The sequence below is a fragment of the Eumetopias jubatus genome, unplaced genomic scaffold (genome assembly GCF_037043125.1).
Source record: "Eumetopias jubatus isolate StellerSeaLion01/CBP00866 unplaced genomic scaffold, mEumJub1_p1.0 scaffold_8, whole genome shotgun sequence".
NCBI classification, from domain to species: domain Eukaryota; kingdom Metazoa; phylum Chordata; class Mammalia; order Carnivora; family Otariidae; genus Eumetopias; species Eumetopias jubatus.
Genome location: NW_028274814.1, coordinates 15768903 through 15796292, shown reverse-complemented (window position 1 = coordinate 15796292; position 27390 = coordinate 15768903). Strand labels below are relative to the sequence as shown.

Sequence of the window (27390 nt, the reverse complement as noted above, 5' to 3'; positions counted from 1 at the left end):
AGACATGTAACACCTTGTAGCCTGTGGATCTTGGTTCTTAGCTGAAGCATGAGTGGAACCATTAGAGAATTCTGAGCAAGGGTGTCATGAGATCTGATGCGGGTTTTTAAAGGATCACTGGCAGCTGGGCAAAGGCCAGATCAAAGAGGGTAAGGATGATAGGACAAAGACCAGGAGCCTATTTCTGAGCTCTCAAAGAGATGGGATGGGATGGGATGGGACCTCCAGGGAGCACTGGACCTGGTGAGGAGTGGCTGGATTGGGGACATCTCTGTCGTGAGCAGGGCCAACAGGGTTTACAGATGGCTTGAATATGAAACATGAGAGGAAGTAAGGCAACAAGGATGTCACCAGTTTTGTTGGCAGATGGTTCTGAATGATTGTGTCATCAGCTGCAATGGTGAACAAAGACAAGAACAGATATTTGTTTGTTGGTTTGTTTGGGAAGACAGGAAATAACACACTGGTTCCAGACATAAGATTTGAGATGCCTATCCAACATCCAGGAGGATGGAGTCTGGAGTCTGAAAGTCGTGAGAGTAGGAAGGTGCTATGATTTTGGTGTTTCTGCTCTTCTGCATCAGTGATGAACGTCAACCATAAGAGACATTGTGACATTTGAAATAAAAACCCACAATGCTGTCTCTGCACCATGAGCCCCTCTACAAGACTGCTCAGCAGGCCTTCTGGTCACATGATGCCCAAGGAGTCCATTCTCTTGGCAGAATCTAAATCATCCAATGCAGACTAGATCCTTAGACAAGCTCCCAGAGTGGGTTAAACTTCCAAGTCAGAGACCCAATTACCTACCAGTCTCAGGAATTGGTCCTCTACATAGCCTCTATATCTTCTGCAGGACAGAGCCCAAGCAGAGTGCCCAGAAAAGATATTTGGTTGCACACTGTTTCTGCAGAGACTGTGGCTTGACACTCCCCACACTCTGGTCTGGTCTTCAGCCCCTTTCCTAGACACACAGCCCCTGGGCTTAAGATGTCCCAGAGCACACCAAGTTTTCAATGTGCTGTGTTCTGTCGTATGCTGCTTTTCTGCCGAAAACACTCCTTTCCCATTTCCCCACCTGGCTAACTCTAACTCCAGGTGTCACTCCATCACAATGCCTTCCTGAGTGCAATGGGTTAATGCATCTCACTCTCTCACCAGAATGTGAGTTCTTCAAGGACAATAACTATATTTTTATTTTCTCTGTTTCTAGAGTCTCACACATAGGGGGAGATAAATGTTTGGTGAATGAACAGATGGAGGTGTGGGTGCCTTTAAAACACCCATAGGTTTTGGGCACTTGGCCCCCTAATTGGTGCATCACCCTCTTGGTCCACTGCTAGACGATCTACTGAGAGTTCCAGGATGTACTGAAGCATCTCTTGCAACCTAACCTCTTCTGAAGACATGGTGCACCGGCTGGAATGCTATAGGCACAGCCCAGCTGACGCAGTCACTGAATTCAGAAGCACATTTTTCCATCAGTGAAGGCAGGACTAAGTCATCCCAATCACATTCCTTCACAACAAAATGGAAAGGTTCACAAGGTTGGAAAACTGCAAATGTCTATTTTAAAAAGTGCATCTGCTCTTCCTCCCCCATTCCCTCCCATACCCTCGTAGGCTCCAGAGGGAATCAGAAAACACAAAATAGCTGAAGCCAAATGGAACGCAGCTCAAACTGAGAAGGATAAACACCGGGCAAGATTGCAAACACATACAAACACTAGCAACACAGACCACTGTGAGTTTGGGGCAACCGAAGAAATACGAAGTAGTACTAGAAGGCAAATAGATGTTGCCGGCAAGTGAACTGAAGACAAACACAAAGATCAAAGAAAACCTCTCAGTGAAAAAGCAAGAACCATCAGGACTATTACCAGTCACGGAACTGTGTGTCAAATGAAAATAAGTTAACCTAATCTGATATCAAAAGGCAATAAAGATAATTTCAAATAATACTACTCAAGAATCAAAACAAAATTAGATCAAGTTTAAATAAAAGCCTCTTTTATTGAATCAAAGTAACACAGTAGAGATGTAAAATGAAAATCCTTTGGTAACTTAATACCTTGGAAAGCAGATTGAAAAGTAAGAAAGCCCAAAATAATCACATAAGAAAATGAAAATACTCAGCAATCAAAGCAAGAGGGGGAAAATATCACGAGAAACACATAACGAAAACAATGATACAAACTTAAAGGAGAAGGCCCCTATGCTAATGCTCATGAAAACCAAATGTGAATGATGAAAACACGGTACTTTTGCCTCAAGAAAAGGAGCCAATCGTTTAACCCTTTGTCCCAACGATTTCTTCTGACTCATAGGAAGGACCCTAAAACTATAACTCTCCTAACTGCCCGGCCACTTAATTCACAAAGTACAATGGATCACCTTTAGAACAGAAGCACATTCTCATACATAGAAAAGCAAGGGGGCGGGGATTTATTTAAATTTACGGCGCTTAGCTTAGGAAAATGTAAAAGATCTTAGAGAGTTCTTATCCTATATCCTTCTTGTTACAGATGTGGACTCTGTGTCTAACGTCAGATGGCCTCCAGAGAACTCAGGCCACGTGGGCAAGAGCTAGGGTCAAGTCCACAGTCCTGTCCTGTGGCCTGGTGCCGTGTCCACTACAACATGGCATGGCTACACACACACCCTCAACAGCAGGGAGAGAACCCACGATTATAGAGCCTCTCTCTGGGACTTAGCACATTTCATCATATAAAATCTTAATGTAGATCTTAAAAAAATCACCAAAATCTGGAAGAAAAAATGGCATTTCTAAATACTTACATTTTCTTTTTTCTTCATCTTACCACTAGCAAGTACTGTTTTAAAATTCTTTTCAATTTCTAGAATGGCATTTAAACCAATACATATGATTTACTCAAGACACTAAAGGTTTTCACCAAATAGCCATCAAGACCATAAAAGTTTCTTCCTTCTATGGAGTCAATCAGCACCTCCTTACCAGGGCCCAGCACAGTACACATTTCAAAGAGGACTCTAAATTTCAAAGTAACCGAAAAGTCATGGACACTACTCCTTCCCTTCCCCATCAGGAAAACAAAACCAAATAAAACAAAACAACACTAGGATTGTTTCCATTTTAGGGTTTTTTTTCCAGCTATGCTTTAATGTCTTTGAAACATATCAAAACTTCATCAAAACAAAAATGGAAGAATTTCCTCAAGAGCCTTCCACAACAGATTTGTACTTTAAAAAATAATTATACCATATATATTTATAGATGCAGTTCTAGTTTTTAAGCTATGAGTTTGTTGTACATCTGAAACTAATGCCACGTTATATGTCGATCATACCTCAATAAAAAAAAAAGAATGAGCAGGAAAAAAATATTAATTTGGCCATTTCGTGTATTCACCTTCTGTAGGACTTCTAGTCTAGCAAGGCAGAGACAGATGAGCAAATAAACAAATAGATATATAATATCTCAGGTGATGTCAAATGCTAACGGAGGGGGAAAAAGGGAGGGTAAAGGCACAGACAGGGAAGGAAAGGGTGCTATTTTATCTCTGGTAGTTAGAGTGTCTCTCTGATAAAGTGACATCTGAGCAGAATCGTGGAAAAAAAGTGGGACTAGCCAAAAGCCAATACGGGGATGAGAGGGAATGGTCCAGGCAGGGAAGCAGTTAAGTCCAAAGGCCCGGAGTGGGAGCTTACTTGGAAGGTTTGAGGAAAGCAGGGAGACAGGACAGTGGGGGTGGACAGAGAATGGGAGGAAACGAGCGTAGAGTAGCAGCCAGGGCCCAGAGCAGGTGAGGGCTTTGTAGGCAATGATGAGGATCTGGGTTATATTCGGCAGAATATTCAGCGGAAGAATGGCGTATCTGACTTACGTTTCAGAAAGCTCCTTCTGGCCGCCAGGGGGAGACCAGAGCGGGGCAGAGGGTTGGCAGCGTGGAATGACAAGAGCTGAAGCAGGAACACAGTCTGGAGGCCACTGTGAGGATCTGAGGCAGAGGGGGTCCCAAGCACTAGGATTCCGGATGCATTTTCCCTGGTAGAGCTGACAAGATCTGCTAAGGGGTTGGAGGAGGGTGTGAGTAAAGGATAGGAGCCAAGGATGACTCCACAGGGTTTGACCTCAGTACCTGGACAGCGGCAGTTGTCCCTTAGCAAACTGGGAACCTGAGAAAGAACAGGTTGCTGCGGGGGAGGAGGGGAGCAGGGATATTGTTTTGAACATATTAGGTTTGGTATGTCGCTAATCATCTGAATACAGACCTAAGGTGCCAATTGATAGAATGTGCCTTGCTTCCCTTAAAATAAATAGAATTAGGAGCATACTCCCGTGTAGTCCAAAATCTTTTTGAATTAATGCAGATGTCTTGTGGGTACACCATCACTTGGATGCGCATTAGAACACTTACTCTACATCTTCACCTTCGCTTTATACCTCAATATCTATTCTCCAAAATAGGGAATATCACTAAGAGCAGAGCATCTTGGCCCTGTAACAGGGGGATGAGCATGACAAGGCATCTTTAAAGGCATTTTATAAGACATTATTTAAGCTCCTGAGACACTCCCTTCCTGACAGAAATCTCGCCCCCCTCTCACTGCCCGGCCACCACCTTCCATGGAGTCTGAAATTCCTCCATTTTAAAAAACGTAATTATTCCCTATTAATGTGTTACTCTTACATTCTGGCATAACTGTGAGAATATTTATGCATACCATCTTTCAATGGAGACATTTTCTCATTCAGTTTGGCAGAGTATAGGGTCCTTTTGCTAAAAATAATTAGAAAAAAGAAGGTGTGGCTTAGGAAGAGAAAGAAGGGATAACCCACCAACAGTGGGTTTTCACGGCGCAGTGCTGGAGGGGGAGAGTGGAGGGAGTCCGCAGGTGCTGAGGGACCAGACACATCTGGGAGAGGGGGTCTGAGTTCTCCCTCTCTATGCAGGTTCATCCAGGCCTTCTCATCGCTTCTTCCCACAGCTGTATCCTGTGCAGCCTTCCCTCTGAACTCTGACTGCCTACTCGACACCTCCATTTGAACATCTCACTGACACATCATTTCAGTGTTCTGTTCTCTCTCTCAAAGGCGTTCTTCTCCCAACGCCCCCTTGGCCTAGTTAACAGCATTGAGCATTGGCATTTCAGCTCAAATCTTCCTTCCCCGGGAAGGCTTCCCTAACATCAAGGCCAGATGGAATTCCCCTGTTATACATCTTGTAGCCCCCATGCTCTCCCCTCATGGCACTTACTCTGTTCTTAATTATATATTAGTTGGGTCAGTATCTGTTTAATGTCAGGGTCCCCCACCAAACTCTAAGCCCCTTAGAGCAGATGCGCATCTCTTTTGCTCACTGCTACACACATCGCCGGATCCCGGCTCTTGGCTGGTGTACAAAGAACACTCAATTAACATTTGGTGAATAAATGAATGAAGGCTGTGTTGGGTGTACAGAGATGAAGGAGAAGGGTCACTGCTGAGGCAAAGTCTCTAAATTGTCTAAATTGTAGACAATTTAAAGTCTACATTGCATCAACTCCAAAATGCTGGACTGAGTAAAGTTGACTAAGATGGATCGAAATTTCTTCTTTTATTTGCTTTGGGTTTTGTTCATCTCATCAAGCATTGCCATTATTCTGTACCTCTCCTATTCTGAACCACAGAGGACACTGAAGGGAGAAATCCATAACCCCAAATCCAAAATCAAAAAACTCAAGAAGTTACTGAACCCTTTGCTAGAGGAGCAGTCACAAAAAGGGAGATCGCCCATGTCTATCTCATCTACAGGAGAGCAAAACTAATTGACAACTTCTTCACTAGAATCGTAGAGAAAGGAGATCTTCTAAAACTTTGTAGTAAGGAGGGATCTTAAAAAGAAAAAAAAAATGTAAACTCATAGAAACAGTAGAAAAGTGGCTGCCAGGGGCTGGGGGGTGGGGGAAATAGGGAGAAGTTGGAAAGGAATACAAACGTTGAGCCGTAAGATGAATAAGCTCTGAGGATCTAATGTATAACGTGGTTATAATGGTTGACAACACTGTATTGTCTAGTTGAAATTTGCTAGGAGAGTAGAATGTGAATGTTCTCTCACACACAAATAAAAGATAACTATGTGAGGTGATGGATGTGCTAATTAACTAGACGGGGGGAGGTCCCTTCACAACATGCTCATATATCAGACCATCCCGATGGACACTTCCGATATCTTAAATTTTATATGCTAATTGTACCTCAGTGAAGCTGAAACATAGAAGAAAAAAAAAAAAACTTTCTACCAGGCTAAGGCCGGCCTAAAGGCATAATTTAAGATGTACAGGATGTAATTGATTTTAACCTCCTAAGTGCTTTATTCGAACGAATGGAAAAAAACAATCACACAACTGCAAGAGTTTTCATGGTCTCATCTGGTCTTCGGTCACTTTACTTTCTCCCCAACGACCCCTACCCCCATGTTAAGTTGCTCAACATCAAAACTGCCTGCCTTAGGGATTTATTTCAGCAATACAACCTCTGTGGTTAAAAAGGAAATTCAGGATTCCAGTAGTTCTTATGTGTTTCTGGCCCCTTACCCCACTGCCCATGGCACTAAAATGTAGCCACACCGTAGTCTTAAATATCAATAAGACCTTTATCCACAGGGTTCGTTTAACATCCAGAACAATTTCAACTAAAAGATCTAGACCTAATCCACCAGCTTGGATGCAGAAAACAGAAGCGAGGATGACTACAGGAAATATAGGGAAGATTATTAACAATCAACAGTATTTTCCACTTTAAAAAAAATCTCATATTTCAAGTATCACATCCAATTTGTTTTAGGCAAGATCTAGCTCTGTCTGCAAATGTATATTGATACTGTAAATGCACACAAATTCATAGCAACCCCTCTTAGCCACTCAAATATAACTGTAAGATGGATTTTCCTTAATGGAGATCAGATACAAACTCCACAGAACTCCAGTGTGCACTCAGGCTGTGTACTCAGGCTGTGTACATCACATCCAACTGTGAAACAGATTCATGTAGCAGGTCCCAAGACCCTTTTGTTATTAAAGATCCATTGGTGGTGAAAATAGGGAAGTAAAACAGGAAAAACAAACATGCAGGAATGCAAATTAGTAGTTTAAAAGAAAAGGACTCAACTTTCTAAACAGAATTTAAAATTTTCAAATACACCCAGGCTATGTGTTTGTGCAAAGGTGAAGAATGTTAGACGCACTTGTGACATATTTACAAAATGAATTATTGTTCTCCAAGACTGGTTAATGTTTGCTACCTCCTTCATCCGACCGTCTGGTTACCTCACTGCAGCATGAAAAACTAGGGTAAATCTCGGATATTTCTGATTTGTCATCTCCCAGACCTGTACCAAAAGTACTGCTCGAGTGAGATCGAGAACGGTGTCTCCTATAGTGATTCGCCTTTTCTATATTGGAGGGAAAAATTTCAGATTTGTGATTAAGTGACTTGAAGAACCAAAAAAAAAAAAAAGAAAGAAAGAAAGAAGAGAAAAATTACTTAAAAGTTTAACAAGGAAGAAAAACAGTTTCTTACTAAATAAAAATCCCAAAGCTCAACTATTATAAGCTCTAGTCACCTACTACCAAAGTCAGCATACATTGCTGAACAATGGTTTATACTCATTGTAAGTCTAGATTTTAAAGGAGAAATGGGGGATGGGAAATGGACAAGAACTAAGAAAACACTGGCAAACTAAAATATTTCTATCAAACATAACATCTGGTTAGATATAATTGCTTTCAAGAATCCCCAAGCATACAGCATTTGTTGCCTTTTCTTTATCTTCCAAAAATTTAATGACAATTTGGCTGATTATGCGGATCAAACTGACTACAAAAGTATTCGAGTTCCTACTTTGCCGTGGGCTTTCAATTTCATTAATGTCAGTAATTAAATGTAGAGTATAAATCAGGGGTTAGAGTCAGACCCAAACGATATGACACATCTATTTATATTGTTTAAAATAACTGCATAACTGTCAAAGCTTCAGTTTGTTAAATACTATCTGAAAGTCTGAAATGTCAAACCATGCTATCACTGTACCCAAACAACCAAACCATTCAGGTTTTGCTTTTAATTAGAAATATGCAGTCTAAATTAAAAGTCAGATAAACTTGCATATCTATACACTGTAAATTTTGCATTATACAAACACTCAGAGATACATTTTAAAGGTACCTAAAAGTCTATTTTATTTTAACACGTTCATGATGCTATATAGAAAACCTCCCTGCTGTTTTATATATAAATCTTAACATCTACCTTTAAAATGTTGGAACAGTGTTTTCCATGAAACAAACCTGTATGTCTCAGCACTTTAGTGCAGTCCAAATAACTGCATTTGAAAGCCCAGAAAACCTATAAAACCGCATTCACTAATGAAAAGCAGACATCAGGAATCTCTGGACACCTTTCTAAGTGAATCTAGAACAAACGAATCTAAGATACATTAAAAATCCCCTTTGGAAAGTTTGTTTTCATAAATGATTAATGGTATTTTAAAGCAGCAGAGCATTTTTTTTTTTTTTTTGGTTTTTCAAATCCTCAACTTTAAAATTTACATCACACAATTGGTACCATGAGCTTCTACCACTTAGAGTAGCTTCACTCTCAGGACAAAACCACGTAAATGGGGAGGAACTCAAAATGTAAGCAGTACCAGAGAGCATATGGAGACTTCTAGACTGAATATTGTCTTCCAGGGGATCAAGGTCGAAGATGGAGCCAGGATCTGTACGCCAAACTTTGAGGTCTTTTACCAAAAAGAAGAAATCAACAAATCAAGAATGAATTTTAAAAAGTCAGCATCAGAGTCAAGTGCAAGTCTGGAAAAAGATGCATGTAATCAGCAAACCAGTAATAAGCAAACCCATTGCCCTGCAGACTTCAGAGGAGAACAAAGGGACAGTCACATTCACAAGGATTTAGCAAGAAAACTTTGTGAGCAAACTTCAGTTGCCTGGTTTATCCTTCATTGACCTTCCATCTGGAGCCTGTGACTCATCACCCAACACACCGGACAACTCCCCGCCTCCCTGAACCCCCCCCCTCGTGCTCTCCACACGCTGAAAGAGGTACAATGTTTGATTTAAACTCCTGATCAAGGACACGTGAGTAATTCATAGGAAGTGACTGAGAGGTTTTTGTCTGAGAAAACAAAGAACAAAAACTTCTCTCCCCGAAATAAGTGTTTGAAATGTAGGTAAGTGGCAAGCCCACCTTTCATTGGGAGCCCGTGAGTGCAAGCTAACCCACACAAGACACATTTTTTGGAAAAGTGCAATAAAGCACAGCACTGAGCAAGGAACGGTGAGCGATGGAAAGATGAGCAAGGAGCAGTTTCCAGCTCTCAAAGGACCAGAGATGTGTTCACTGCCATACTTAGCAATCAGACCAAGCAAGCCAATTCACTCTCCTATCTGAGTTGGAGGCAAAATCCAAATACAGTAACTTCCAGGTTTACCCGTGTCTCCAACTAATGGTGCTCAGGTCCTAAAATGATCTGCACAGTACAGTATTCACAACAGGAGAGTGAAAAATCTAGCTATGGACTAAAATGGAGCTTGAATAAAAACAATTAATTAATGAGCTGGAAGTGGAGCTCTGAGTATCTGTAATTTGTATTATGTGCTGGGCACTACCGTCCATTACAACATAAGTCACTTATGCTTCATGCCATATTTAAGTAGGAACTATTACCATCCCCGTTTTATAAATGGGGAAACTAAGGCATAGAGAGATCAAGTTAGCCGGGCCATGGTTACACAACTAGTAAATAGCAGAGCCTCCAGCAAAAATCAAAGCAGCACAAATTGGCTTAGTCTGAACTGCTCAGGAAATCTCCAAACCTGCATTTCCCTGCCTGGCTCAGAAGTTCACTTATTGAATGTACTTCATTTTACGGCTTCAGAGGAAAGTCCTCAATGGAAAACAGTCTCCCCCAATAAGAAGAAATAAAGTGACTTCCAGATTACCCAATAAGGGAATAATTTAGAGACATATATGAAGCTTTTTAAAAAAAATAATGATTTTTATCCCAAAGGTAGTGAGTACTTAATTCTGAGAGCTCAATTCTAGACAATCTCCCAGTTTCTAACAAGAATTTCACCCTCATTCCTGGCCCCTGATCTAGGGCAGAGGACCCCAGTGTAAGCTGTGCACCGTCAGGGTCTCCACCCTCAAGGGATGAATTGGACTCATATCCCTTGTGAGATGTTAATCCAAAGCAATGAAATTAACTCCATGTTACTTTCAATGAAAACATCTCAACCCATCCATCCAACTTACTGTGATCCTTTTACACGATCACCTTTGGAAGATGTGCAAGAGCTATCAATAGTGTGCAAATGGGTGTGGAATCCCTCTGTGGAAAGGATTTTCAGACTTAACTAAATCATTCAAGGAACTTAGAGCCTTGACCTCAGTACTGTTGCTTTACATTAAGACATTACCCAGTCAGATACACACTTCCCTCACCCAGCCCACCTCTAAACGGCCTTTCACTAGTTCCAAAAACTAAACTCTTCCCTGTGAAGATTATGGATGAGCATGTGGAATGATTCCCAAAAATATTATCTGAGCTTTAGGATTGGACTAGCTACAAAAATACCGACAATAGTCATTTGGAAGTATGGGTCACTGATATGTATTGAAAAGTCAATAATTGTTTTTCTAGCCCTGCCTAGGACTCTGGGATGATCACTGCTGTCTCAGCCGCCATTCAATACTACGTTCCTAGGATGTCCCCAGACAGATGAGAAAAAGAACAGTGAAAAGTTTCCTTTGTCTCAGATTTATGGTGCTTGTAGACAGCTCCCGATTATCCCCATTCAGAGATAATATTCAAAAAAACATAAGCTATTCATATTATGGAATACCATCAGAATCTCTCTGGCACTTTTATTTGTGGTAAAAGGACCAAAATGGGATTATTTCTGTTATTTCTGTCCCCCATGTAGACAATGTCTGCAGTACAGTGCATTGATCAAACACATAAGCGAAAGGAAAACAAAATAATTGTTCAACCTTTGTTATCACTCACGTCTGATATTTGGGCTGCTTCTTTGCTTAACAAGTAAGAACACTCTTAAGGGTAGAAAGTTTATTAAAGACAGAGAACGTCCAATAATAGAAAGGATTGGCACTGATAACCCGGCAAGTACCATGGATCCCATTCAACATGGCACCAGCAGTAGCACTTAGCCTGTGGTTCATTTTCAGTTGGGCACCACATCAAACACTTGAGGAGGAGTCTAGTGAATAAGGAGGCCGATTCAAAAGCTAGGCCAAGGACAATCTTTTTGACTGTGTGGGCCTGCAGAGAAAGACCATCAGCTTACCGACAATGATTCCAGGTCTCCTGTCCATCTCCACGATGTGAGGATGGACTCCTTTGTAGGCCGCATCGCTGACCACTTGGGTGTTCTTCCTCACTCGCTCCGTCACGGGGTCATCTACAACAGGAGTAAAGCCCCTTCCCTTTGTCTTTTCAAAATCTTCATGATATTTTACCTGAAAAAAGGAAAAACAACATTAACTCAAACTGGAATTTCCTGATTATTACATACCTCACAAAATTTTGATATGGCAACTGCATCTAGATTATTTTCCACATATATGTTTCTAGAATCAACTGCATCTAGATTCAACTGCACCTAGATTATTTTCCACATATATGTATCTTTTTCAAGTACTCCAAAAATAGTGTCTGAAATGTCAGCGTCCTAGCATCAGATATCAAGCACTGATACTTTCACAATGTTTTTCATCATTATGGTTAGCAGCTCTTTTATATATAAACCAGTGTAGTATATCAGGGAGAAGGTTTAAAAGATATATATATTTTTTTTAATCCTGGTAATTCCCTAAAATGTACTAACTTAGATACCAATTCATTTTCTATCTTTGAACCTTTAACAGGTATTAAAATGATATGTTATTTCCACACAATTATCCAAGAAAACAGTATTATTTAAAATTAGATTGAGAGTTACAAATAATTACATATATAATTTTTGTATATTATTACAAAAGTGGACATATATACTTAAAACATACACTTTTTTCATGTTCTGATACTGGATCTGTAAATTTTACTATAGACCACTGAATTGTACACTTTAAATGAGTAAACCTTATCACATATAAATTGTATCTCATGAAACTGCTTTAAAAAACATACACATTTTTTATATTCTTTGCAACACGTAAACATACCAAACTCTGTCTTAAAATTAATTGAAAAGAAGTCCAAGCAAATGTTCTTCATAAAACGCATTTATAGTAGTCATGTTAGAAATAAAAACACACCCAAAATATCACTGAGAAAAATTACTTTATTAGACTAAATATGTCCATTACATTCCAGTGTGATTAGAAAGTCCCCCCAAAAGGATGGGCCCAACCACATTTTGTTTTGTATTCATGCTTTGTTAGTTATCCAGATTAATGGTGAACGACGCCGTCAGTACACTTGGTGGGGCCATTCCTTAGTATGTTTTAGTCATGAGAAGAAGGAGCTGGTTGTACCCTACCATTGAAATATGATTTTGTGCTTCTTTGACATATCTCAGACCAGGTGTATCTAAAATCAGACTTGGTCTACCTTTCATCTGTTTATGGTCCTGGGTATATTTTACCTGCAAAGTAAATAGTAGAATGTACTTAACAATAAGACAATTATAAGAAAAAATATTATGTAGCTTTCAAACTTTCCAAATGAGTGAAACACATCCAACATATTCACAAATTCTTTCCCCGCGAAGTTGTTCAGTGAATTACCTACCATTCTAGGGTAACAATCTAAAATTTTACTCTCAAAGTTCACCTTGAAAAGCTACAGCAAAGACTGTCTTTGAGAACAGATGTGTGAATGACCAAGATCCACTAACAATGTAGTCAGGAAAAGTGGTTATCACACTTAAATTAAATAGGAAAAATCCAAACCAAATGAAGGCTAAATGTATTTTCCTGTTTCTAGGATTTCCCCATTTTCCACCGTAACACTGTTGAAGAATGCGTACCAAGCCCAAGCATCCCTCTATTTCCTTTTCTTTTTTTTCCCCGCCGTAGAGGATAAGAAGCAAGGAGTATCAAATCGAATTTCCTTGTAAGCAGCCACAGCTTAAAGGTAGTTTATGTCAAATACAGTCAGCATCTCTGGGCAGAAATGCCACTGGAAAGCTATAAACTGTTAAACCTAAGTGCTGATTCCCAGGCATAAGAAAGTTCTTCTTGACGGCTGACCAGCAGAACACTGCTGTTCATGAAGCTGGTTATGCATGACATCAGGATGGCCATTACTGAGGACCTGAGCACATATGTGCAATTTGGAACTAAAGCCCTGATACTTACTAAGAGAAAGTGTACTATCCAAATAAGACAATGAGGTGCACATGGGACTTTAATGAGTAACTGAATTCTGTATTCAATGCATTGAAAGATTTTTTTTTTCCTCTACATCTTACTCTGGAGTAACGAGTCATTTCTGATTTTGTTTTGCTGAGAACATTTGACAATCCACAGTCAGTGAAATACATCTGCAAAATGACAACTTATTTAACTTCCGCATCAAAGACTTTACCACTTTCAAAGACACTGGCTAAAATAACATGAATCACTGTTTAAATGAGCATGATATAGTTTAAAACTAAGCTTTGAATGTAACCATTGGTCACATCTGGAAATAGCAATGAAGGGTTGCAGGATAACATCAAGTTTTGCAATGGAAGTCATCTGAAATAACACATGTACTTACTGCGTGTATCACAAATGTTGCTTGAAAATACATTTTATTTTCACAAGAAAAAAAAAACAGGACTGCAAGTAAATAATAACGGATGCATCCTTTATAACAGACCAAAACGAATAAAACCACTTGCCGAACTAATATTTTCTTGGTTCTTCTTCACTCTTTCCATTTCAGGAGTTACACTTAAAGCTGTAGCTCTTCCCAGCTGACCTTTATAATAAACCTATCATTTCAGAGAATAAAAAATAAGAGGACTGTGAATCAATTCAACTAAATAGGAGTCTCACAGTAGCTATTTTAAAGAGCTAGCCAACAGGTGCCTGGGTGGCTCAGTCCATTAAGCATCTGCCTTCAGGTCAGGTCATGATCCCAGGGTCCTGGGATCGAGCCCTGCATGGGGCTCCCTGTTCAGTGGGGAGCGTGCTTCTCCTTCTCCCTCTGCTACTCCCTCTGCTTCTGCTCTCTTGCTCTCTCTGTCAAATAAATAAATAAAATCTTTAAAAAATAAAAATAAAAAATAAATAAATAAAGAGCTAGCCAAGAAAAGGGAACTATGAAAAAAGAGAATGCTATCTAGAGGGCTAACCATACTTAAAATGCTTGCATTTTAAATCAATCTAGTTTCATTCATCCCGTAGCATGAATCCCTGGGAATGGAGTCACTGCGAATGTACTCAAATATATGGGCATACCATCAGTAAAGCTGTCAGAAGCATTGTATCACAAAGGAATAGGAGAAGAAATGTCTTCGTGGATATTACTTAAAGGTACTCCTACCCATGTACTGCTACGGTTTGTCAGTAATTAACTGCAGCAGAACTTTTGAAAAGATGTCTAAATAGTGACCAACGTCAGAACTTTTGAAAAGATGCCTAAATAGTGACCAACGTCATCCACAAACAGGCCAGCATGCTTCCCACTACTCTATTCTCCTTCTCAGTAACCATGTTCCTTTCTGAGATTAATGAAGTTATGTCAACCGTGATTCTACATATATCAGGAAAAGTTGAGCATCTACTTCTCCAAAACACAGTTGTGAGGCAAAGTGCCAAAAAATGGCCTGCCTTTGTCTTATAATCTGCTCGTAAGACTTTAAAGGTTTGAGGAATAAAAGATTTCTTTGAACCTAATAGATTTCCAGGTTTCCTCTTCCAGAGAACCCAATCTATATGTTAATGACTTCAAAAAAGGATTCTCTCAGTCAACTACAGCCATGGATTACAGAAACAGAAGGGGATTAAGAATAGGCCAGGAGTTGGTGCCTGAGTAAAAACTGACAGCCCCCGTGGGTCCCATCCCATGTGATCTCTTCAGGCATGCACACTTCATAATTGCCCCCAAGACATCGCCCAAAAATAAAGCGACAGTAGCTGGGAGTGCGTGATGGGACAGGACAGGCTAATGAACAAGAACACATACTAGTAGGAAAGGCAGGAGGAAAGCTTATCTGAAGGGCCAAGATGCTAGAAGCTACCGCTGCATCCCTTAGGGGAACCACGGTAACTGGAAACGTGCAGACAAGATGAGAGGGACACCCAGTGATGGATAGACAAAAATCGTGCTGGCGGTCACTAGGAATGCTAGAGCAGAGAATGCCTGGCTGTACCCACCACACCTCAGACCCTGCAACCTTTCAAGTCAACTGGCCGTCCATGGAGAGCAGAATTGTCAACACAAGGTTATGAAAATGTTATCAACACAATCCCTTCATTGACATGTTGATAATACATTTGCTATCATAAGAAAAAAAGGCTACTAAGGTCACACATTGCTGATGTTCTTCTGGTTTTCCTTAGCTCTCTTCAGCTCTGGTGGATCAGAAATGGCCGTTGCCTGTTTAATTTCTCCTTTGTATTTTACCTGCGGAGGATAAGGGAGAATTTTAATAGAGGGTAGAACGGTCTCCCCTGACACACCGCAGAGGAGGAACCTCAAAATTGACCCTATCTTTACACGTTTTCCCCCACTGTAGTTAGGCAGCCACCTTTCAGTTCATATCTACACCTGGATCCTGATTCTTCTGACGTGGCAAGCACAAAATGTCAGCTGTGCTTCTTTACAATGATTTTTCGATACATACTTTGCTGTCCAATACCGAAGCTAATTGCAAATTCCATAACTAAAAGCCATGGAAATATGAGAGAAACCAGGGAATGAAGTCACTCCAAGAGAACCATAGCAAGGTTACCGGGGAAGCCCAGGGAAGGCCATTTACTCTCATTCTGACCTGAGGCTTTCAAAAGAAGCTAAAGACTCCTGGCTCCTACCACATTCTGGGGGTATTATAAGAATAAAGCAGTATTCAGCCTGATTTTTCTCCTCCACCTGGAAGAACTCACACTCAAATTTTAAAGCCTTTCAAAATTCCCTGTTGAGGAAGAAGAAGGCTATTATTTATTTTGGTAAAAGTTCCATGAAAGGGTCCAAAAAATGGGAAAAATAACTAGTAGGGGGCACCTTTGAAAGGGCTTTCTGAATTGAGGGAGGCCTGGGTTCAAATCCCAGGTCTGCCTTTCACACTATAGGTTCCTGGCATGTCCTCTGACCTCCCCAAGAATCAGTTTTCTGCACCTGCAAACCAGAAAAATAAATTGTGCCGACCTCATGGCTTCATATAAAGCACTGAGCACAGGAGCCCTATCAGAGGTACCTCCTGATTGTGAACTCTCATTGCTTTATTAGCAATAGATTACTGATGATTGACTAATGTTTTCCATTTTATCTATAGGTTCCCTGCCCTGACCTTATGTCTTCGAACCCCAGCCAAGCCGAGTCTTCTTTTGTTCTATTCTAACAGATAATTTTTTTTTTCTCAAATTGACAACAGACCCACTTCTCTCCAGGTCCTTCCCTGAAAGTAGAGATTTACCTACTCAACTATGAGGTCCATGAGGATAGGAAACCAGCTCCCACCCATCTTTGTCTGCCAGTGGAATGCCTGGCAGATTGGGGTGCTTACTGAAGATTTCTTGAATAAACAACCATGGCTAAATTATAGCAAGACAGTCCCACATTTCCTGGATCGCAGGAGAGAACCAAAGGGCATGCCCTTGAGCACGTGACCATGAAAAGGCGCATCCAGCCCATGGAGGGCTTAAGCTTTTCAGAGAGCACCGTGAAGAATAAAAATGCATAACGCTTGCCAACAGAAGAGAACACAGAACCACTTGCCGTACTCAGTTGCTCCTGGTTTCTCCTCACCCTCTCCATCTCCGGTGTGACGCTCACCGGCGTGGCTTTGTGGCACTGCTCTTTGTACTGGAGCTGCAAGACAAGGTGCAAGACAGTGTGGAGTTATGCAAAGGAGGTATGCACCCATCCTCCAGAACAGACTAAAAGGAAATGCCACGCGGCTACAAAGTATCCATCAGTTAAAAGCTTCATTAGGATTGCAAAGTGAACTATGTATCGCTAACAGACGTCTCCATTACACTCATCCCAGACTCTGAGGTCCTTCTTGTCCACATGTTTTGAATGCCACCTTTTGGCGGTGCTCCTTCGAATTGTGTTATGTAATGGCGGCCTGAGTTTGGCTGTCATCAGTAATAAGAAATTACGCCTTCTGTGAATCCATTTCTTCATAGCACTAAAGCAACACTATCAAATTACTATTTTATACTTAACAATAAAAAGTGTACATTCTTATCATAGCAACGAGGGCTGCCCCAGTCCCATGCTTGCACCTTCGTGACAGACTGTCACTATGGAAACGCCCCTGAACCTCAAAGTTTCCCTTCTCTACAAAGTTCCCACAATGACAGGCCTGTCCTCTGACTAGCATTATGGAAATTTGCCTTACCTACTGCATAAGAGGTTCTCTTTTTTGGCTGGGAGGATCAGACCCCAACATTTGTGGTCAGTTTTCCAGCAATTCCATGACACCCCAGGAAATAAATGAGCATCCAGCACAAAGAAACAGAATGGCATGTCCATCCAGTGAATTTTTGACAGGCAAAAAGTAAAACTGGAGGTTAAAATCCTATGATGAGGAACTCCACAGCTTAATGATTTCCTGGAATTTAAATTTAGTAGAAGGGAATTTGTTTTTCTTGCGAGATATCACAAGACCTGAGGGGCCTGCAGATAAAATGGACTTGAGCTGCGCACCCTCAGCCGTGAACATGACAGCGAAGAGAAGTTTGATCAGCTGGGAAATAAATGACGAAGAGTCAGGCCCCCTCCGGGGGGCTGCTTTCCTCAGTGGGCACCTTTCTTTGTGCTGTGACATGTAGTTGAGAGTTTGGGCAGATTCTGTGTCCGGGATAATGAATGGTCTTAGTTAAAGTGAGAAAAGGTCCAGTGTAATCTCTACCGATGGCAGGATATGAGGAAAGATTACTCCGGGTAGAGCTGGGAGGGGGAAAAATCTGCTGACCGCATGACAGATGTGGAGAAACTGTTGGAGCCACTTGGCAGTGGATGTAAGTTTGGGGACGTAAAGCTGATATTGGCGACTCTTCCTGTCTTGTTTTCATCCATTCACAAACATGTTAAGTGCTCTCCAAGCAAGATCTCACTTAATACCCTCGTCCCTGTTTCATAGGTAAGGAAGTTCAGGCTGGGAGAGGTGGGTGGTTTGTAAAAGTTATACAGCAGGTAAGGGCTGGAGCTGAGATCCAGCCAGCAGACCCGGGTCCACATTCTTCCTGCGACTCCAGTATGGTCCCAGTTTCTACCGTGTGCACATCCCTGGCCGTATGCCAGGCCGGCTATCAAGAGTGCTATGATTGCCAATATTAGCCTTTCATTAAATTAACTCACTATTATTTGCAAATAAAGTTATTTTAAGGAGGTGTTATGTTTCTCTGACACACTGAAAACTACTAACCTATTCTTTTAGAAAAAGGGACACATTAAAACAATTTAATCCCTAAACCAAGGCCTGCTCACGGGCGGAGCACCTGCCACTTATACGTGAACCACACTTTGGGAAACAGCGGGACTCCCGACTTGCTTCCTTAGGGCCCAAATTACAACTTCTCTCTGCACCATCAGGTCCTTGCCACCTTTTACCCCACGCACTCATCACACTAAACCTTCCCTTCCTTGACCGGGACTTGGACCCTGAACAGATTCGGTTTGCTCTGCCAGGAAGAAGCTTCCTCACAAAATCCACCCCAACTTTTATTAATCCTTCAAGATCTAACTCAAATGTTACTCTTCCTCCGAGGGTCTTTCTCTCTCTCTCACGGACATTGCCTTCTTTCTCTGCATTTCCACAGCACTTTGCAAAAGGAATCATTACTTATCATTAAAGGAGACACTGAATGTAACGTACTCCACAAGCATAGTAAACAGTCAGTAAATATTAATTATTGTGATAGCATTTCATGCATAATAGGTATTTATTCCCATGTCTGTTTCTCCTAGAGACCTGGAGATGTCGCACTCAGCTTTGAATTTCCCCAGAATAAGAACAGAGCAGGCATTCAGTAACATGTCCTTTGATGGATAAATGCACACAGGAGGTGTCATGCTAGTTCAGCCTAAAGATGGGGGGATTCTTAGCCCCACCTTTTAGGAACTGGCCTCCTACAACAGTGTGCATCGTCCTGGGACTTCACCCGTAAAAGTACCACACCCTCATTGCCTACTGCCATTCAGTAGAATAGAAAATGGTACTCAAAGAAATATGATCACACATTGCTGATGTTCTTCTGGTTTTCTTTAGCTCTCTTTAGCTCTGGAGGATCGGAAATGGCCGTTGCCTGATTCATCTCTTCTTTGTATTTTACCTGCATTACGTATTTAAAAAACAAGGTGGTAAATGATTAAAAACAAAACAAACAAACAAAAGCAATGTGGGTTTTAATTTAACGAGAGGCTTAAAAGATAGGTAAGAATCCTGCATTCGTAACTATTACACAGTTGAATTTTTTAGACTCCAACAGTAATTTTCCTTCAGTGGGAACACAAATTTTTATTTTATGGGATGTTGCTTTCAGGATTCCTTTATCCTAAAGTGCAAATGAACTCATATCTATTCACCTAGCTATCACCATAGGAGTTACTTAATTAAAATAAGAAAATGTTGCTTATGAAAATAAATTTTATCATTAGGCAAAGACACAAAAAACCTTGGAAATCATCGTAAGTGATATAATAACTTTTAAGTTTCTAGCCAAAAAGCAGTTTCTACTCATTAATGTGTGAGTTTAAATGTATCATGGATTTAAAGGCAAAGGCCAAACTGTGTTAGCTACAGAGTCTTGGGAAGACTGCTTGTCTGGGTGAGAGCACACAAATGATCCAGAATAAGGAAAAAAAAAAAAGTGGCCACAACCAAAGAAGAAAAAAAGAAAGGTGGAGGGAAATATACAAAAAAGCAGAAGCCAAGGCCCCTGATCTCTAACGAAGGCCCGGTGGCAGGAAGTCAGGATCATGTTATACAAATCCAGCCTATATACTGGCACCCACTTTATTCAAAAGCTCTTCCTTCAAATCTACTTAGAGGAAGATCAACCAGACAAAAATGGTAATGCCAGCACACGGTTATGCATGAGACAAGAAACAGCTCTTTAAACTTATGAAATGATTAGTAATGCCATCGGATCAGGTGGTATTTTAATATGTCTAAAATTCATGGAAGATTAGATTTAAGAAAAAGGATACATATAAATATTTATATGTAGCAAATGCAGGCAAGACCTAAGAGGCACATGTTGAAATTTAGCAAAGACTTAAATCTACATAAACCAGGTGTTTAGAAATCACTTGTTAATATTTAAATGATTAAGGCTGAAATCCATGCTGACAGTGACAAAGAAATGGTAACCTACGTTATCTATGTCCTAGTAGCCTTAGATTTAATATGAGTAACAATGGCAATATGAGTCCAGATCCGAAACAGTTAAATTGACAATACACTGAGAAAGACCACCTCTAAATAAGATTCAAAAATAGTTCTTAACAGGGAAAGCTAATAGCTAAAAGGCTTGTACATCGGAGGTGGAAAATGTCGAGATCTTTAAATGTTAGAGAATCATATCTTGGTTTGACAGATCTGCCTAATCTTGAAAGGGCAACTTTCCATTTGAATACTAAGCAGGAATTCATGGCCCAACCGTATAGAGATACAGAACAACGCATTTATTGTTTGCTGGAAGAGGCAGTGGAACGCTGGAAAAAGAAATGATATAACATGCTACTTTGCGTGACTTTCCTCGGGTGAGCAGCTAAACGTGATTAAAGATGAACATTTGTGTTTCTCATACGACTCTAAACTAATCAAAATGGCACAGTCATTTTACTGTAGGCAATGGAATTGCATACTACAGAACATTTATAACACTGTATTTCAGTACACTGATGGGTACATTTCAAATATGATCACTGGAAAGTGAAGGAAACATTTTATCCTTCTCTGCCAAACTAAGTTCCCCCACCGGACCCCAGCATTGCTGGACACAGGCTCTTGCCATAGTGGATCAGAACACATTTGCACACCCTAACCGTAACCTCCTTCTCCTCATGCTTTCTTCAGGAGACAGTTTCATTCATGCTACAGAAATTTTATTACACTAGTAGTCTGCAGATTTTTTGAAGTATGCTTTACTGCAGCATTACCTTGCCTTTCCTACTCCTTCTCCACAAAAGCCCATGCACACTCCTATTCTAGAACACCACATAACTATCCTGACAGATACGTCTAACCGGAGATGTTCTACTTGATTACTTAAAGGCTCTGCCTCCAAGAGTGAAGGTGAAAAGAAAGGTCAAGAAGGGGATTTCAGGAAAGAACCTTTACGACTTCCTCAAGAAGAAACTAAATACACTCCATATCCATGGAAGAATTCCTGGCCAGTCTCCATTGTAAATGTCAAATACTGAATGGAAAAGTTCTTACCTATAACAGGAAGCGCCTCCTCTACCCTTCCCCCCTAAGCTCGAAGGGAGTTGGAGGGTAAGTTATATCACAAATTAGAGTGAAGGTGCATGTTTTTGCTTTGCTGAAAGCTGGAAGAAGTAGAAAGCAAACAGGGCCTCTGAAACCTTCCCTTCAGCCACCAAAGAGATGTACTAAGGGCCTTAAATCATTCTGCAGGGTAAAATTTCTTTCCATCAAGTTGTGGAGAGGTACTAAAATTTATCTTTTCTCTGAAAAAATTTAATACAGTTAAAATTCTGTTCAAAACATGAAATCTAATCCTAGATTTCATTGCTGGACTATTAAAGTGATCTATCTCTCGTGCACTATGATATATCAAGATGAAACACTGCTTTAGCTTCAAGGGGAACAAGGCTACAGTTTTCCTTCTGAAAGTGAGACTTTTGATACTTGATGAAATAGCATTTTAACAAAGTGAAGAATAAAAGAAAAAGCAACCAGTTTAGCAAAGAACTAAAAACATTTATCTAGTTTATGCTTGCTTTTGGAAAGGATAATTAATGCTATAGAGCACTTACTGAACTAATATTCTGCTGATTTTTCTTTGCTCGTTCAGTCTCTGGAGTATATTTTACTGCCATGCCAGCTCCTACTTCTTCCTTATAAAATACCTTTATTATAAGAGAAGGAAAGAATAACTATAAGCTTATTGGAATTCAGGTCCTAGATCAGATTCTTATAAAAGAAAGACAATTTCTCAGGTTCTCAAGTAATGTGAATACAGCTTCTATTTATGAGTAACAGGTTATATCAATCAATTAAATAATCCATTATGAGAATAAATGTCCCATTTGAGTCTCACATTCCATAGCATCCCACCAGCAATGCCCAATACCTCTTCTAGGGCATGTGTGGTAGCTGACGTGGCTGCAGATTATTTGGTCTAAGAATATAAGTGGGCAAACCAGAGTTTCCTTCTTCAAATACAAACACATATCACATGTGTGTTTGAGAAAAATCAAAGCACATATTAGAAAAGCTTACTAAGCAGTATCATTTAATTCAAAAACGGCATGAAATTTTAAGCAAGTGCTATTCTCCAAACACAAAGATGCCTTCATTCTCTTCAAAGAAAATTCTGGCTCTATCACCAATATCAAAAGTTTATTCAGTCTATTTCCCGTCTCTGCTACATCAACCTTCCCACATGTCTCTCCACTCCTACCAACAATCCACCCCTTTCAAAGACAAAGCAAAACAAAGAAACAAAATGTTTTACCAAATGGTAGAATAATTATAAAAAAGGCATATGAGAACTATTCCCTCTGTTAAGATTTGGTAATTCAGTGGGCCCTAATGGGGGTTGGGAGAGTATGGCCTCAGAGATGTTTTCTTCCACAAGACAAAAAATCTAGAAGACCATGGAATCACAGGAGAAACGGGTGGAAACAGCTTTTTTCCCCTGATCTTCCCTTCCAGCCAGACTTTTCCATTTCTTAGCACACCTGCTTTGAAGGCCCTAGAGGTACCTGACTAGCACACATTGAGGTTTAGAGTTTGCCAATTTATTACAAAGTAGAAAATATTCTGAAAGTCCTCAGACTTAAGAGAATTTATATTTTGATGAGACATTTACTTAACTACTAAGTGACTAATGAGCTAGTTCTACATAAAAATATTGGCTGTATGGTCAATTTTTATAATCTTAGAATTCAGGTTTATATATCCATTAAACATAGACCCTATCCCTTAATTAATGCTTGCTGATACAATTCCTATTCCTCAAAATAAAAATATAAAAGTTTAGGAATCGGTTACAAGATAGTAAATCTCTAAATACATTATCATTGCAAATCAGTGACCAGGAAGGAAATCACATTATAGGATTAGTCTCATCTCTGAAGTAAAATCTGTGTGGAAGATTAAGATCTCTTTCCTAATTAAAATTTTAAATTTCAGTTAAAAAGAACTCTTGCTTGTACCACAGAAGAAAATTTGAAATTGTAATTCCAAAACAATCATGATAAATTATACCTTGTAAGAACATTTGCTACTATTAAAGAGAAACAAAGTGCCCAAAATGGAGTCACTCATGTTAAGACCCATCAAGACTTAATACCTAACCTAATTGCAGTTTCAGCCTCTCCCAAGAGTGGAATTTTAAACCAATCAGTCTGGAATTTCCTGATCAGCACTAGAGAGGTAATCTGCATGGTAGGCCCCCACCTTTTTCCCTAAGGGAACGTGACCTTGTCTGAAGCAATCCTATCTTTTCTCTTGCTAATAACTTCCTTGTCCTGCCAGTTTCTGCCTATCAGAGCCTTATATTTTGTACATCTCTACTGATCATCCTCAAATTTGTTAGAGGGGATACTGCCTGATTCATGAATTATTGAATCAAGCCAATTAGATCTTTAAATTGACTGAATTTTGGTTCTTTAACAGAACTTACTATTTTTTAAAGAAGGAAAGATAATACATTTGACAGAAAAGTCAAACAATGCAACAAGCAATCAGACAATGAGGAAAAAGGCCCTCCTTCCAGAAACAAAATTTCCAGGTGGCCACTGAAAAGCAGTAACGGCTACTCACCGCACTAATGTTTTGTTGAGTTGTCTTGATTCTCTGAATTTCAGGAGTATCTGCCACAGAACTATAGTTAGAAAGCATCTTTTCTGCTTCGTCTTTATACTTTTTCTAAAAATAGAAACAGTTCATATGAATCTGAAACTGTGTGTGTGTGTGTGTGTGTGTGTGTGTGTGTGTGTGTGTATGAGAGACAGAAAATGATGCTGGTTCCAACTCTCCCATTCCACATGGCTCATATCATCATAAATTATATCTTATGATTCAAAGCAGTTGTTGATGTGACAGCAAAAATAAAGGGAATAAGCAAACAGAGTAAGCAAATAGCCCAGAGAAGCAAGCTTGCCTCTTCTCAGGCAATGGGTCCCACCCTAGTCCATTCAAAGGCCTCTGGAGGGCATGGCCTCTGTGCCACTCTAAGTTTAGAAACTTGTGATGTTGTAACTTACAATAAGAAGTTTATATTTGGTCTTTGTCCCTACTTCTGGCACAGAGTTCCTAAAACCCTCAGAATTTCCTGTGATGAGAGCAGAAAGAATATCTTTTGTTATGTTAATGAAGTGATTTTTGGACCACACTTAAGGATAGGACTGGTTGCCAGGGGAACCAAACAAGTGATTAAAGGGTTGGACTTCCAGTCCCAACCCCCAACATCTGGGGAGGGGAGAGGAGCTGGAGGCTGAATCAATCACCAATAGCCAATGAGTTGATCAATCACGTCTATGTAATGAAGCCTCCATAAAAACCCAAAAGGAAAGGGTTCAGAGAGCTTCCGGGTTGGTGAACCTAGGGAGATTTGGGGGAAATTGTGAACGAACCCGGAGAGGGCTTGGAAGCTCTGTGCCCTCTCCACATACCTTGCCCTATGCCTCTCTTCCATCTGGCTGTTCCTGAGTTATATCCTTTTATAATAAACTGCCAATCTATTTAAGTTCTGTGAGCTGCTCTAGCAAATGAATCAGACCCACAGAGGGGGTCCTGGGAACCTCTGATCTATAGGCTGTTGGCCAAAAGCACAGGTGACAAACTGAGCTTGCAACTGGCATCTGAAGAGGGGAGGAGAAGCATCCTGTAGGACTGAGACCCCTAACCTGTAGAACTTAGTGTTGGCTTCCAGTAGACAGTGCCTGAGTTGAGTTGAATTCTCCAATCCCTTGCTGATGTCCGAGAATTGCTCGTTGGTATGGGGAAGCCTCCACATACATGCGTTGGAATTGGTGACCAGAACCCAGAAGAAACCTACCCTCTCATGAGCAGCCCCAGCCCCTGTTCAAAGTAGTCCTATAGCTCCTGCAAGTAACCTGGCTCTCAATATCCACTATTTCTACACTTCTGAATTCATGCTTTGTTTCCTACTTCAGAAGAAGATACATTTGATAATGAAAAGATACTAGTATTTCCGTAGTTGAGATTAAAATCTCAATTTTCAAATATATTACTATAAGCTCCAATACAATCTGGGCCATATCTTTGACGAGTACCCACATTTACATAGTTGTAGGTATGGTTTGACATTAACTCATTGAATCAACCCCACAAGCAGATAGTATTACTATCCCCTCTTACAGATGGAGAAACTGAGACACTAGCTAAGAACTGTCAGAGCTTGGATTTAACCCAGGCCCTCTGGGTCCAAAGTCAGTGAAGTTAACCATTATGGCATACTGATGCTTGTTAGGAAAGTAATTATTGTTCGTGTTGAGACTCAACACAGCACCATTACAATCTCATAAGAATTCCATTGTATCCTATATAATTAAAATTCCTTGAAGTTAGATGTATCCTTCTGTCGCACACAAACAAAGCAACACTGTGAAGTTAAGGCAGGAATACTGACAATTCAGGCATCACTTCCTCTGGGAAGCCTTTACCTTTTGGGCGCACGTATCACGGTTTGTAATACTGTATTTGTGTGATTATTTGATTATTAAACTATTAGATTAGTTCCCCAAGGGCAAAACCATGTCTAATTTTGCATGAAAGTGGGTGCTCAGAGAGTATTTACTGAACTAATGAATGAGATTGGCATTTTTGAGACAGTAACTTTTCTCCACTGACTCGTATGACCATTTACCTATTTTATGTATTTATCAATAATTTCAGTCACTTGATATAGTTAGAGCCAACTTCTCCAAGTTCAGGTGGCACCATGAGATACTACTGAGGACAGATGAACATGCACTTCAGGACCATCCCAACAGCTGGGTCATCTGAGGAGGCTGAGAAGCAGATAACTCCTTTGACATGTGCCTCTGTCATCTGGATACACTGTTTTGAACTAGGAGATGTTCGGATACTGCTTATGTTTTAATGGGAATTTTAACAAATGTGGTCAGATTTTGTTGAAAATTATTTTCATCATAAATCCCATTAATCAAATGTAATTCCTTGGTCAATTTTCTATAACACTTTTAATTTTCTCATTCCCCTTTACTATTTTTTTTTCTGTTGGGATTCCTTCTTTTCCTTGTAAATTTTATAGCAAAGACAATATTCACTAACGAATTTTTTGCCCAGTTCAGATTTTATGGACAACTTCTTCCATTAAATATATTATTTTGTGGTTATGTCCATATCCAACTTTTCTAGAGCTTTTTTTGTACAGGTCTTTCTAGAGGATGTGTGACCGGTCCACTTGGTAAATTAAATTTTACCAAGAAGACAGTTCTTCTCTTAATTTTTAGTTAATACTCAATTTCACCTTCTACCTTGTGCAGTTTTATTCACTGTTTGTTGGCGCTGATTATTTTAAGGATAATATTCATGATGAGAGGGTTAAAAGACAAAGTCATTTGTAATCTCTTTTCTGTAGTGTGAGCACTGGATTCAAGTGTGCACTAGAGTCAAAAACTAAAAATAAAAAAGATCACAGTGTCATTGGACTCAAACAGGAGAGATCAGACACTCAATAAACAGCCATTGAATTGACAGCAACTGTCCCTTTCATTAGTGAGATTAATCAAGTTTGACCAATAGCTCCTAGAATAGAGTGCACTGACTTTGAATACAGTGCCCTCCAAAAAATATCAGTCTTAGAGACACACAAAGCACATGGTGACTGGAGATCAGAAAACAGTATTCTGAGCATCTTCACTCCCTACCAACCTGGCTATAGATCTCAGATGCCCTCTTGGCTCGCAGTATGTCCGGGATGTCCATGCTCACTTGCATTCCTTTCCCCTTAATTTCATTTTCCAAGTCTTTCTTGTATTCTTTC

The 27390-nt window shown here is 40.1% G+C and overlaps 1 protein-coding gene across 2 annotated transcripts in view; it reads right to left on the bottom strand.

The window, feature by feature from the left end:
* Positions 1-27390, bottom strand: part of NEBL (nebulette) — a 345724-nt gene that overhangs the window by 20428 nt on the left and 297906 nt on the right. The window contains exons 16-26 of one of the 2 annotated variants that reach the window (XM_028114188.2): positions 27279-27389; positions 24180-24284; positions 22166-22258; positions 19402-19494; positions 16931-17023; positions 15527-15619; positions 13890-13982; positions 12543-12647; positions 11349-11520; positions 8669-8761; positions 7265-7414 (exon numbers count right to left, since the gene is read on the bottom strand). In XM_028114188.2, the coding sequence (XP_027969989.1) occupies positions 7265-7414; positions 8669-8761; positions 11349-11520; positions 12543-12647; positions 13890-13982; positions 15527-15619; positions 16931-17023; positions 19402-19494; positions 22166-22258; positions 24180-24284; positions 27279-27389 (1201 nt within the window). The remainder of the gene's footprint in view (positions 1-7264; positions 7415-8668; positions 8762-11348; positions 11521-12542; positions 12648-13889; positions 13983-15526; positions 15620-16930; positions 17024-19401; positions 19495-22165; positions 22259-24179; positions 24285-27278; position 27390) is intronic. The other variant, XM_028114189.2, reaches the window with a different exon arrangement.